The sequence below is a fragment of the Stegostoma tigrinum genome, chromosome 14, assembly GCF_030684315.1.
Source record: "Stegostoma tigrinum isolate sSteTig4 chromosome 14, sSteTig4.hap1, whole genome shotgun sequence".
Taxonomy (NCBI): Eukaryota; Metazoa; Chordata; class Chondrichthyes; order Orectolobiformes; family Stegostomatidae; genus Stegostoma; species Stegostoma tigrinum.
The window spans coordinates 26,792,950-26,808,014 of record NC_081367.1 but is presented as its reverse complement, the minus strand read 5'-3'; the positions used below and the strand labels follow the sequence as shown (position 1 = coordinate 26,808,014).

At 40.7% G+C, this 15,065-nt stretch overlaps 1 protein-coding gene across 7 annotated transcripts in view; it reads right to left on the bottom strand.

The window, feature by feature from the left end:
• Window positions 1–15,065, bottom strand: part of schip1 (schwannomin interacting protein 1) — an 806,217-nt gene that overhangs the window by 90,508 nt on the left and 700,644 nt on the right. The window contains exon 1 of one of the 7 annotated variants that reach the window (XM_048541974.1): window positions 2,382–2,650. The exons of 5 other annotated variants lie outside the window; for them this stretch is intronic. In XM_048541974.1, the coding sequence (XP_048397931.1) occupies window positions 2,382–2,411 (30 nt within the window). In that variant the 5' untranslated portion in view covers window positions 2,412–2,650. Of the gene's footprint in view, window positions 1–2,381; window positions 2,651–15,065 lie in introns of those variants that run through there. One more of the 7 variants, XM_048541975.1, reaches the window with a different exon arrangement.

The following is a 15,065-nucleotide window of genomic DNA, read 5'->3' as shown; positions in this document are numbered from 1 at the left end:
ATTTAGATCTATACCAGCTAGCTTAGATATACAAGAAGAGATTTAATTGAGGCATACAAAATGATAAAGGGAATTGACAAATTAGACAGAGTGGATATTTGTGTGCCAATCTTGAATGAGAAATCATCGTTTTATGCTGAAAGATATTTTTAAATCTGCTAAGATAAAGACGAATTGCTTCTCCCTAAGGGTCATGAATCAGTGAAAATAACGAGCCAGACTGAGTGGGGTGCCAGTGGTCTGAATAAATTTGAGGAGGACATAGACATTTTTAACTAGCAATGGCTTAAAGGGTTACAGAGAGTGGGCAGGAAAGTGAAATTGAGGCTGAGGTGAGGTACATCCATGGTTGTACCAAATGGTAGAGCAGGCTGGAGGGGCTGAATTGCTTACTCCTGATCTAACGTATAATGTGTGCTTTATTAAACATTGTGTTTGATAGTCACATTGAGACACCTGTTATCCTAGTTTAAAACTGAGGAACTTTTGGAAAGAGGTTTGTAAATATACAGCCTTTCACATTTCACATCATCTCAATGTGTTTTATCACCAATTGAGCACTTCTGAAATGAAAATATTATTGTACGTTAGGAACACAGCAAGGTTATTTGTGCCTCAGGGCAAATTCACAAGGTGCACTTTAAATTGGTGACAGACCCCTTATTTGCAAATGCAGAGTGTATATACCTACTTCACATGTGGGCACTATCCCCTTATATTTTGAAATTTATTAGTATGGTCGGCTCGTTTGTAATGTGTGTTCAACTCCTGACCACTACAATGGAGGCTCTAGAGACTACTTAGGGCCTGAAAAATGGCACTGTGCAGCAGAATTTCAAGGCCACTATCAAAGTGTGCTTATCAACTGTGGTCTTTTCTCAGCTGCCTGGTTTCAAGGCAGAAGACTTCAAGCTGCTCCAGCCTTTTCTCTTTACTTCAGTCTGGCACCGCAATCAGTCTGACAGTGTTTCTCCATACTGTCGCTGAGGACTGAATGTCCCTTTGTAGCTCAGTGCCAAATTGGGTATGGAACTCAAGCTGTGCGGATGTATACAGAACTCTATAATTTAAGCATGGCATGATCTGCTACTTTCACCCCATTAGTTCTGCCATCTTTATCAAAAAAAGAGGTAATTGAGTAATTTTTTATAAAAACAGAAAGGATTGCAGATGCTGTAAATCAGGAACAAAAGCAAAGTTGCTAGAAATGCTCAGCAAGTCTGGCAGAATCTGTGAAGAAAAAAAGTCAGAACTAGTTCTGAGGAAGGGTCACCAGACCCTAAACATTAACTCAGGCTAATTTTTACAAATGCATTACACAGATTCAGAAAAGTTCTCAAAGCAGGTGGAATGATATTGAAAATACTCTGTCTATTCTTGGGGCAAATGAAAACTATTTTTGATTTTTGAACACATTTGCAATTTTGAGGGACCATATTATGCTTGTAAACTAATGGTTGACGATGGCCTCAATTTACTGTAAATGTCTGCTGCTGTCCAGACAGAGCATTGACGTAGGCCTCTAAAGGATTCCAGTGACTGAAGTAAAGCAGTTCAACATTGTAACTGAAGACATCACAAAGAAACAGTGCTGCATCCTCTTTGCTATCGACTTCTTATAGGACATGAACTCAGTAGATCAATTCCTTTTGGGTCACTTATTTTTGGGGCCATGGTTAGCTTATTTTACCTTGTATTGAGATAGTTTGATTATGACATTCCACCTAGAAAATCAGTCATAATCTGCACACAATCAATCAAAATTCAGGATTTAAGAAACGGCAGACGTATTTAATGTTTATTTTATCTCGATAGAAGCAACATCTACAATCATTATTTGCTGCATGACTATTTTTCAAATGGACAGTAGCTAAGACATTACAAAGAAACATTGCTGCCTACTTTCCAACATAATCAGAATTCCCAAAGGACATGAACTCATTACTTACTGCAATACCAGAATAAAAACTTTAATTGCTACTGGGCAATCTATCAGAGTGTCCCAAATGCATTTCCCCCCTAATTATGTAACTAAAACATCAATTAATGTTTTGTGACAATGCATATATTGTCTTGGAACAATGTCTTAATCTGATGAATTTAGCTTCCCTCTAGCTGTGTATTTGATCTTTTTTCTCTTCTCTTTTACCCTCCTCTTCTACATGCACACTTGATAAATTATACAATAAAATGCACTGTTGTACAAGATTTACTCTGCCATTCAACTCTACCACACCAGAAATATTTCAAAAGCTCCTTTTAAAAATAAATCAATGTTATTAAGGACAAGCAGAATACACCACGTAGGAAACTGCTGCTGTTCAGAAAGCAAGCTAAGCAGACTTCCAAGTGCACCTTTCTATGTATTACGGCATCTTTACCTGATAAGCACAGTTCTCTTGGTGTACCATCTCAGCGCATCATATGAAAGCTGCCACTTCTGACTGAAAGAATTAAGGGTTGTCGTACAGAATTCAGATTTACAACATCGGGGAGGACAAATGCCACCCCTGCGAGGCACGAAGCTGGTATCACACAAAAATGGAAGCTTCTGCTGCAACTGCAAACTGCGTAATGGCTCTCTGCCTTCGTCTGTGAGGAGCCGAGTAGATCGCAGAGATTCTCCTCCGGGAGCTAGCATCTATCTGGGACTGCGATGGGGGAGGGATGAGTCACTTACCACAAACACAATCAGCCAATTATACCGGAGCCACACTGGGAAACAGAGCTGTTTGGAGGCGGGTGTGACCTTTTGGTGGCTTATGAAAGGAGCTTGCTGATGTGGAAAAATTCTAGTGTCCATCAAATGGGTGAAGACAAAAAAGCAAATCAATGGTTTAATTGAGCAAATTTAGACCTGGGGCACAAATTCTGGACTGACAAACATTACTGGAAAATATCAGCGGCTAGCATCCATATTTAAATCCTTCAACCAGATAGCTAGCAGTATTTCATGTTTAAAATAGGCATGCTACAGAAATGATGGAGGTGGTTCTTGCTTCTGCAAGGAAAAAAGATCACTGACCATTCAACGTGAACACATTGTTAATGCTTCCAGAAAAGAATAATTTAGATTTCTGGACTGGTTTCAAATAATTAAAACACAATAAGGTGAGTGCACATCTCACAAATGTTATGATAACAGTTAAACAAAATGATTCTGATCCATGCAGGTGTATAACATAGAGAGAGTAGTTTTGTAATTACATTGTACTTAAATAAAGTATCATGTAAAATAGACTTCGATTAACACAACCATAACACAACTCATCTGTTCATTCGTTCTTAAACTAGCAGTTTCAAAGACTATCCAGCTAGTCTAACTTCTCTACCCATTCTGTTATAGCCTTGAACATTTTTCCATTCCAAGTTTTACCCAATCTCCTATTGAAAGTCACTAACAAGTCCACCTCCATCACCTCTCCAGACAGTCTATTTCAAATTATAACAAGGTAATTTGAAATAAAACGTCCTCAACTTGCCTCTGGATCTTTTCTCAATTACCTCAGTGCACAAATAGAATTGAGGACCCTCAGGTACTACAGGCTTCAATAAGTTACAGTTGTTCACAAAAAGGAATAAATATTCCAACGTGCTGCTCTATTCTATGGCATCTTGCAGCAGATTTACTTGTATTTTCAATGGAAATTTTACACCTATTCAGATGAATGCTGAGCAACAGCATTCTTTTTCCAGTTTGTGCAGCTGATGTAAGCATCAAGTGCTCTTGCTCAGATGTAATCACTCAAGTCAAGGGCTGGGAATACTGGAATGAGTAATTTGCCTCCTGTCTCCCTCATGTCTGTCTACGATCCACAAGGTGCAAGTTAGGAGTGTGATGTAATAACCTCTACTTGCCTGAATGTGTGCAACTCCAGTGATACAAAGCTTGGCATCAGCCAGGACAAAGCAGCACGTGACTGCTCTCCCATCCACCACATTTAACATTGACTCACTTCACCACTGATGCACAGTAGCGACACGGGGTACCATCTACATGATGCACTGCAGCAACTCATCGAAGCTCCTTTGAAAGCACCTTCGAAACAGAGAACTCTACCAACTGGAGGAATTAGCACAACAGATGAAATGGGAACACCACCACTTGTCAGCTTCCCTCCAAGGTACACACAATCCTGAGGTGGAAATATATTCCATGTTCCTCAATTCTCACTAGCTCTAAATCCTGGAACTTGCTTCCTAACAGCACTCTGAGTGGACTTAACATCCCCGGTCTTTAGTAGTTCAAGAAGGCAGCTCATCACCACCTTCCCAACAGAACCTGGGGATGGGAACTAAATGCTGGCCCAACTAGTGATGCTCCCATCTCATGAATGACTTTACAAAACTCAAGTTGTAACATTGTCCATCTACGTGACAATCTCCCTTAATTCTGTCCCAATATTAGTCCAACAATGTAGGTTTTAATACTTCCATACCATCTAATGCCCACCCTTCAACATCTCACATGTTGTGCCTTCCAAGTCCTACTAGAACTCTACATGATTTCCTTCAATTTGGTAATCACTCCCTCCCAGAGTTGTAATAAAATTATTTTTTCTGTTATAAAATGCATTCTCTCTCTCTACAGCATTTGGTAATGTTTACCAGGACATCCCACTCCTGCACCTGGTGCCCATTATTCAAGTTCACAGGATCACCCTCGCAAGTTGCCTAAAACTGACACAGCAGATACTTCTCTGCAAATTGCTACTTGACACCTCGCAGAATTGTATACAATGCCTCAATGTTCTGGATATTTTCTAACTAACTTGTTCAATGAAGGCATTACACACCTTTGGATCAGGTGGGACTTGAACCCGAGCCTCCTAGGCTTAGATAACTAGCTCTCTGATGAAGGGTCTAGGCCCGAAACGTCAGCTTTTGTGCTCCTGAGATGCTGCTTGGCCTGCTGTGTTCATCCAGCTTCACACTTAGTTATCTTGGATTCTCCAGCATCTGCAGTTCCCATTATCACTAATACAATTTTAACCTCCTATGCTTAACCCGCTTTTTATCACATTTGAGGCTTATCATTCAGCGGCTCTCAAACAGCTTTTGTGGTGCAAATTACAGAGATTTCTACATTTGTGCCAAGTGCCTTGACAACTTGATCTCTTTACTGTTAGCTTGCTTACTTGATATGGAGCAATATAGGCAAGCCAGAATTTTCATCTTAACTTTGTTTTCAGCTCCTCCACATCTCTGTTCTCTTGCTACAAAACCAGATTGTTTCTTGCCATCAGTTTAGACATTAGAAACCTGGACATTGGGATGTATGTACAGCAACTGCATTGTGGCGTTTCCAGAAGGTGGCTCACTACTGCTTGCTCCAGGGCAGTTAGGGAATAGGTAACATATGTTGGTCTTGCTCATACTCACTGAATGAATAAAATACACCCTGTGTTGAACTGTGAACTCTACATTCTATCCTTCACCAACAACAATTTATTTTCATTTCTTCCCTACCTCAGTCATTCCACTCTGAAATTCCTACACTGAACTTTTGTTTTGTTCTGTTCTGTTTTGTTCAGTCTAAAGATCATTTCACAAAGGCTTCCTTCTTGCATAAACAACTCTCACTTTGAAACATAAGATTCTTAGGGATCTCAGCAGGACAGGTGTAGAGAGTTGGGTTTCCTCTTGTGGACAGTCCAGGAACAGCTGTATAGTTTCAGAGTGAGATAGGGAAGGTAATGTCAACATAGTTCCAGAGGAACTGCTGCTCTCGCATTAAAATGAGAAACAGAGACAACTGGTGGCGATTCAATCGGACGGTCACCATTCCTCAGGCGAGGGGAGAGGTTCTGAAGGAGAATCCTTCAGGGTAACTTCAGCTGGTGCAGGAATGGAAAATATGCTGTTGCCATCATTTTGTATCACAAATCAGATGTTCAGCCAACTGAGCTGAGCAAAATAGGGTGAGAATAAAAAAACCTTGAAAAAAATTCCCAATTTGTTCCTTAAGCCTTAAACAACTTCAAAATCTGGCCTGTGAGAAGTGACTAGTGCATTTTCATGCATATGTAGCTCATTAAAGGACCCACTTGCCCGATTTACATTCTTCTTCCAATTCTTCTCTTCTCCCCTAAGAAACAAAACAGCACAAATGCCCAACATGTGAAACACAGCAGTACCTGATGGGTACAGTTTGCCAAATGCCATGGGCAGCACATCATGCAACCGCTTCTTCTGTATGCTGCATGGCCGCCATCCTTCCTGACCCTTCACCAACATTGTTCAGTACTGGCAGACCACCAGTCCCACGAGATGACCAAGGCCAGCTCTCAGAACAAATCAGCCACCATTTCAGCAGGGCCTTCAACACTTTGTTCTGGAGTTGACATGTCACCCACAACTTGCATGCATTTACCCAGGTCACTCTGCTCCTTGGGACAGCCATGCATCTCGTGCATCTGCACAGGATACTTTTGTACAAAGTGGATACATACACCTTACGGCTGCTAGCTTGCTTTCTTAGTGCTCACCCACCTCAGCACTGAGTTACAGGCTACCCCAGCCTCTGTGTGGGTAACATTGCTTTCTTAGCACACAAGGTTGAGAGCTTAGTCACGGTCTGCCAGTCCCTGCAGTTTAGTTTGATTTTAGCACAAGAGGAAGAGGTTGGCAGCTTGTGACTGTGGGGAGCACTGAAGAGCGAATGTACCAGTCAGACAAGCGGTGGACATCTCACTATATGGCACAGTGCTAAATGACAGAGCTGCAGCCTGTGCCAGCAGCTTAGATGGCAAACACACTGCCAAGTGTTTAATTAGATGGTGATGTGTGAAAGTCAAAGAGGAAGAGTATTTATTGGGATGAAGTGGAATTACAGTCAGTCAGGTTACCTGATTACACTACCAGGAGCGGCTAAAATTAATCCTGCGAGTGAAGTGGAGACAAATCTGGAGATTACAGACAGGTCAGTCATGGTGCTGTTGAGACATCAGTTTGGGGTCGGAGGCAGATGGCAGGAAAAGTTCCTAGTGTGGGAGTGTGGATGTGCGAGAGCCATTGAGTGGACAAGAGAGTCGTGAGAGTTGTAGTCCAACAGCCTTTGCAGGTGTATACAGTGGCAGACTGGGAGGTGGCCCTGTGTATTTGTGCAGTTGCTGATAGAAGATGGTGGCACTTGGTCTTGCGGAACACTGAAGATCAATGATTTTCTTACAGCTGTGCTGGCCATACCTTGTCACATAACTGACCAATGCTGCAATTCCTGTCCTGCTTGGCTAGCTCTGAACAAAAGTCTTAGTGGACTCGAAATATTAATTCTGTTTCTCTTTCCACAGATATTATAGACCTGCAGCATTTTTCCAGCAGTTTCTGTTTTTATTTCAGATTTTCGGCATCCAGAGTACTTTGCTTTTATTTGCATGTCTTTCTTCTTATACGTTGACTTGTGAAGTCCTTTGGGCCATTGTTGTCTTTTTGTTATCATTCTTGTTTTTAAATCAATTTGTTGTTCAAACTATGCTTTTGAATTCTTCTTCTGACTTATTGTCAAGGAGCATACTAATGCTAACTGAACTGAAATTGCCCAGGTCCCAAAACAAAAGATGAAACAATAATATTGTGATCTACTGTGCCATCCAGCTCTCTCAAAGTTAAATCTTTTATTTGAATGGGAACTAATAGAGCATTAAGTCTTCTAAATACAATTTGCTACACAAGTTCATTCTAAATGCAACTTGCCAAAACTAGGAAATCCCCTAAATGCAAATATAGCATTGCTGTTGAGTCATCTCAGTCTTAAATACAAAAGATAAATTATAGAGCTGGTATGAGTATTTACTCACTCTAAATTGCTATGTTCAAAGATTACTATTTTATTTTGTGAGAGAAACAAATCCTAAATATTCTACACAGCAGGCCAGGAGGTCTGTTCAAAATAAGAAGGCATTGTTAATCCTTTCTTTCCTTCTACCCACGTGATTGTTAATAATGCGCAAACACCCATTTGTTTAAAAAAAGGGAATATGGCAGTGCTGCGTATTTGTGTCCCCACTGTGTCTTGCAGTGGCTGGAAGTAAATACACCAGGTGTTGTACACAATAAGTATTACCAGGGGAATACAAAGTGAAAACAAGGAGCTTGTCTCCAAGGAGCCAAATTGAGATAGAGCAGGGAGCTAAAGTATCTCTACATGAAAGCCTCTTGCAAATTTAGCACTGTTTAGTGGTGTGCAATCAGTGCTGAGGTCTCAGCTATTTGCAGTCTATACAACCATACGCCATTAAGTAGAGTTTTGTTTTATTCATTCACAGGGTGAGGGCATCATAGCAAAGCCAACTAGATTTAAGTAACAGTTCTGTTATTGATACCTAACAAATTATGACCCAGTAATTCATTGTTTGCCCAATGTAACACATTGTAAAGTGATTGGGAACGACACAACTTAAGTTTGGTGGCCATAATTAATGATGCATAACAGACACTGTGGTGTCAGAGGAAGCAACACACGGCGTATGGTAGCTGTCGCCACAACACACTGCACAAGTGGAGGGTGCAAACCCTCCCGCTCCACGGACATGCTCACAAGTACAAATTTTAAATTAGCCAAAGGTAGATTAGATTTTTTTTGCCTATTATTTATATTACTTTTGTAAAATTCTTTGGAAGAATGTGGGCATTGCTTACTCGGGCAGCATTTATTGCTCTAAGAAGGTAATTTGGGTTTTAAATAACAGTTGTATGCAGCACCAAGAAAAAACAAAGATAAGACAAAAGCCATTGCTCAAAGTGCTACTCCTCTATGTGTGATGAAGGTTGCCTATATGTGGTTAGAAAATATGGAATGATTATTGTGCATAAGGTGCATGTGCCTCCCCGAAGCCAGTCATGAATTCTGCAACTTCGACAAGCCTGCTGAATCTAAGCGAAGATATAGTGACTTTGCCAACAAGTCGGGCTTTTCTCACATTGTCCAGGATAATGTTAAAAAGGTGGTGAAACCCCACAGTGCAGCACAGACCAAATGAAGAGCTGACACAGCTTCAGCTGTATCGGGGAAACGAAGGATAGAGCATTACGCAGCAGGCAACTCCTACTGCAGCATTGATGGAGGCTTCCAAACTCAGTGAATAGGCACTGAAAACATTTGGGAGGTAATGATTCTTCTTTGAAAAAACTTTATATATTGCGAGAGCCAGTGAAAGGATCATCAGATGCTGGAGAATGTGAGATAACAAAGTGTGGAGCTGGATGAACACAGCAGGCCAAGCAGCATCTTAGGAGCACAAAAGCTGACGTTTCGGGTCTAGACCCTTCATCAGAAAAGGGGGAGGGGGAATGGTTCTGAAATAAATAGGGAAAGGGGGGAGGCAGATCGAAGATGGTGCAGTGGGAGGGAGATCCCCTGAGGTTTGTCCCAGAATGGAAAAGGGAGTCGTTAACAAACAAAGCAGAGGTGCAAGATGCAACAATCCATCTGAATATTCACAGTCCTGCAATTCATCAAGCTGGCTGCCACCCAGATCAGTGCAGTTTCCAAGATCGGGAAGAATATGCAAAAATGCTGCACGAAGGTTAACAAATTAAGTGTTCCACAAAGCTAAGTACCAACATCTTCCCTCTGACTCTTTACACTCATTCTAACTCTGCCACAGTACTCCTCTTCAACAAGGCTCACTCTCAATACTGCCACCAGCATCTGCTCTCAATGGCTCTCACCTACACCCCCAAACTACTCAAACTTTCCTGTCCGTAACATTTCTTATTAACTCACCCAGAACATCTCACCATCCTCACTGACTGACAAAGCCTTTAATATGTATTACAAGTTAGTCATAAAAGTGCTACGATGATGTAGTGAGGCTAGTGCTTTAACAATGCCATCCACCATGGACAAAGGACACAGGCAGTCACTGCTCATGAAGTGAGATTTTGGAGAAAACTGGCCAATATGTGTGCCCTCAGAAGACATCAGCAAACTGCAGTCACCAAGTACCTACTCAGACTCTGGAGTTTGAAATTGACACCGTTTTTCGCCACTGCCTGAGAAAATACCAACCCGCATATAAATGAAGTGAGACTAAGCAATGATGAAACGTTAATGCTTGCAGATAGGCCCTTTGCCATTTTTGAGTGAATGTCCCACCTAACTGTTGAAATGTTAAGCAGGAATTGGTGGTTTTGTTCTCAATGCTGAGAATTTTTTAAAATTCAAACTGTATTTTCCCAACTGTCTCACCATTTCAGGGTCTGGGAAATGTGTGTTCAAGTCATTGGAGTCATGCTTGTAGACATGTTTACCTCATTGTTTATAACACAAGCCAACTTCCACAGAATCAAAATCATTTTGTTATAAACATCACAAATTACAACTTTTTCCTCAAATGTAAATTAATGCAGTTAACAGCTGGTCTATAAATCTCATTAGTTGTTAATTTAATTTTTAACAGTCAAAAATCATCTTACTACATCCAAAAATCCTACACAAAGAATGGAAGGTTCATGCATTAAAGAAGGATTCCCCCTTCCAACAGAGCAAGTAATGCCTGAAACAGTTGCCTCCTTATAAGAAGTGCATCCTCTGTCACAGTTTAATCCATTAATCCCTTAAAAAGTGGATTAATCTTCAGTGAAATAAGTATTATCCCCTTCAAATTTGACTTTTTTGAAATGTAGCAGTGGCGGCTAAGTGAATACAAATATACAAACAGAAGCTGAAAAGCTCAATCTTGCCTATCCTACACACTTGCCATCCCTTGGTCATTAATACTACATCCTACCAACCCAGAACATGTACAGATTTCAATGATCAGTTTTACCAATTATTTCATTTGTGATACCTTGACCATGCTCATTGTTAAGTTGAATTCATGTCAAATGCATACTGTGGGGACAATTTGCAATTCTAAACACGGTTCAAAGTGGTTTATGTTGACAACCAGATATCAGCAGCTGCTAAGATAACAAAGTGTGGGGCTGGATGAACACAGCAGGCCAAGCAGCATCTCAGGAGCACAAAAGCTGACCTTTCGGGCCTAGACCCTTCATTAGAAACCGAAACGTCAGCTTTTATGCTCCTAAGATGCTGCTTGGCCTGCTGTGTTCATCCAGCTCCACACTTTGTTATCTTGGATTCTCCAGCATCTGCAGTTCTCATTATCTCTGATCAGCAGCTGCTAACTTGGGTTCTTTGGGGATCAGGCTGGGGAGGGTTGAAGGAACTTAGAAAATGAAAGAGTGTGTTGGAGAAATTATAAGTATTATAGTGTTTTAGGGAGATTTATTTCCAAATAGAAAGTTAGAGAGAGCTGAATAATGAGGGCAGAAATGTAATGATTAAATGAGAGGTCATTAATAGCAAATAAGTGAAAAGTAAATTAAACGTCAAAAGAAACGAAAAATAGAAACTGCAGTGGGCCATGCAGCCGTTCGAGCTTGTTCTACGATTCAATTTGATCATGGCTGATCATCCAACTCGGTACCTTATTCCTGCTTTCTCCCCATACCATTTGATTCCTTTAGCCCCAATAAGAATATCTAACTCATTCTTCAAAACATTCAAAGTTTTGCTCTCATCACTTTCTATGGCACAGAGTTCAAAATGTAATATGCTCATTATTACAGGAGTGGAGGTGGCATGTAGGAAGTTGATTTTCATAGATCCTGAGCCAAGAAAGCATTTGTGAGATAGTGGGAGAGAAAGATGGTGCAAGCACTCCCGCGCACAGGCTTTCTATTTCCAGCTTCTTCCCTTTGGGGACATTTACTGTTTTATGAAAATGCATCAAGGCTTTGGAGAAGCAAGCCCCGAAACCAGTGAGGAATAAACAGCGATCAAGACATGGAGAGAATTCCCCCTCTCTTGAAAACTTTTTATATTCAGCTGAGCTGGCAAGACAGAAGGATGCAATTTAGCCAATCAATTCCAATGCCAGCTTTTGGTAGAGCAATCTAATCAGATACAGGTAGGAGGAGGACGCTTTTTTTTCTGGCTGTGGGATTCAGAGAGTGGTGGGTGGTGGGGACAATCTCAGAATAATGGGCAGACATCTCAGGATGCGATGAGGGAAAATGCTCACTCAGAGGTTGGAGAATCTTCGGAAATTTCTATTCCAGGGGGTGGTATAGGCTCAGTCATTGAGTATGTTCAAGACAGAGATAAACAGGTTTCTAGATATTAGAGGAATCAAAGGATATAGAGTTATTGCAGGAAAATGGTGTAGAGATAGAAAGTCAATGTTTGTCTAGTTAAATAGAGAAGCAAATGGGCTACTACTACATCCCCATGCATCTCTCGTTTGAAACCTTAAATCTGCGTCCCTTAGATCTTGTCCCATCAGCTAATGGGAACACCGGCTTTCAGTAACAAATTGCCATTTAGCAGAAAGTCAACAAAGCGGACCCAACCCAGCTTCTCAAGCAAATGTCAACAACAGGAACATCCGAAGATTTCACTGTCCTCCTACAAGGTTGTCAGTAAGGCTAAATTTAGCCGAGAAATCAGTTGTCCCATGATCGCTGTCTGAGAGGTGGATTCAAATCCATAACCTTTGGCTCAAAGTCAAGATTGTTCTTAACTGAACCATGCCTGGCACATTCATAAAAAAAGAACATGAGAGAAGGCCATTGAGGCCCTTGACCCTGAAGGCTGCTCCACAAATTAAAATGCATAGAAAGGAAAAGAAAACAAGAAATTAAGAAAAGGAATACTTAACAGATAGGCAAATATTAATCGAGGCAAGTGTAAGAGGATCAATACAAGTGAGTGAATGAGTATTTGCTGGATGTCCCAATTAACAGGAGTCATGTCACTAAAATAGACGTAAGTGAGCTCAGGCTTACTTTCAGCTTTATCTTTGCAGAATTGCTGTTACCATGAGGTCTTTAAAATAACAAGAGTTAACAGCACAGAAGACTATTTGATCAATCATACCTGTGTTGACACTTCACTAAAGCAATCCAAAGTTAATTTCACTGTCTTAGCCTCTTCCTGTAGCCATGTACCTCTGTCTACTTCAAATATTTATCCAATTTTCTTTAAAAAGGTGCAATGTCTTGTACCTCAACCAATCCCTATTCTAAAGCGTTCCACGCTCCAACAATTCTCTGTGAAATGTGATCTTTCCTTACACTGAGTGATAGTTTTAAAATTGATTATCCGTATCACTGACTCAAAATCAGAGAAACAGAGTGGCCTTAGAAAACTGACATAGGGTTGACACAGAGCAGCCCAGGCAACACATCGTAGTGCTCACATTACAGCATTAAAACCCGGGTAATATATATAGCACACATCATTGTTGTCAGCTACTGCTTGATTCAAGGGTGATGTCTCCTCAGGGGCATGTGTTTCTGTTGTGGGTCTTCATGTGTCTGAACAGGCAGATTCTTGGCTCGTAGATCTCAGGACACAGGGTGCAGGTTTCTCTCTAGTTAACAGGGTCTGGAGTGCTGGATTTGCTTTCTTTTGATTCCTTCTCTGCTGCTGCATAGCTTCATCATTAAGACACTTGGACTCAAAGCCCAGCACAGCTTGATGCATAAGTTTCTGCCATTTGGAATACTTGGCAGCCAGCTCCTCCCAGTTATTAAATTTCAAAGCTGCCACTCTTCAAGGAGAGCTTACTGGAAAGGCATATACATCACTCATTTGGCCATTATACCCAATTGTCGGTAATTACTTAAGGAGAATACAGACCAAAATCTAGAATAAATAAAGGAATTTCTTCCTGAAATCTATACATTTCACAAGGAATGGACAATAAAGATTAGATTAAATTAAATAAATGCTGTGTGCATAAACTGAGTTAAACAGTATTTACACCTTAACATCTGGATAAAGCAACTGGAACTGATTCCGAGAAGAGGTTATTGCTGCTAAAGACTTGCACATCTTGAAGAACAGTCATGCATTGCCTTAGGCCCTGTTTCTGGAAATCTCTTCCTATACAACACTCCAAATTTCTATTTCTCTCTCTTTTATAAGCCTTCTCAAAATCCAGCATTTTGATAAGAATTTTAGTCTCCAGTGCACCCCTCTAATCGCTTTCTTCACGACCTGATATCTGTTCCCCTGACTTATTTCTGTATGTGAAGCATTTGAGACTATTTTCAAGCTACATCAAGAAAGCTGCTACTGTTGAGTCAACAGCATGCGTAAGCCAAACATTTTACATCCGTGCACACAAATTTAACAATGGAGTGGCTGGATGCCAATTACACCTGAATGATTACACCACTCGCTTTCCTAGCTTAGGAGTACAGCGGTCATTTCCCAGGGCTGCCCCTTTGTCATTAGCTAATGTGGCACAAAGCCACGGTAAAACATGCTCTATGTGGTCAAGTACCAATCACATTGTAAATGTATCCACTTAAGCACAGCGACCGAGAGGATGATGTAAATATATACACAATATTTTCTTTCACTGCAGTGATAACTCGTCTTAAAATACTATGAGCCCACTGTTTGTTAAATCGTCTTTAAGATTGCAATTCGGATCGCTACACTTAGATATACCATATTTGATACATTCTCCTAATTACTTTGTTATCCCAGAAAGTAATGTTTGCTTTAAAAAAAAGGCAACTTGGTAGATTGTCCACACAAAGTTTTCTGCACAGTAGAATTAATGTTCAGCCCCTAACTGTGAATAACAACTTGTTGCAAGTGATTATCTGATACTTGTTTGTTCTAAATCTACAGTACCCTACTTTCCAGGACTATGTCCATAGCCTTGAATATTATGGCATTGTTAGCGCACCTCAGTGTTCTGTCTTGCTTGTTATTTATATGCCTCAGTTTGTTGGGGTGTTTGGTACTGCTTCTGGTTCTGTTTCTCAGTGGTTTGTACACAGGGTCGAATTCAATGTGTTTGTTCATGGATTTCCCGTTAGAATACCAGGCCTCCAGGAATTCCCTGGCATGTCTCTGATAGGCTTATGTGATTATCGATAGGTTGTCCCAGTCGAATTCATGTTCCTCATTTTCTGTATGTAGTGTGACAGAGAAAATCGGTCGTGACTTTTGGTGGCTGGTTGATGTTCATGTATCTGTATTATCAGTTTTCATCCGGTTTGGGATATGTAGTGTTTCTCACAGTCCTTGCATGGTA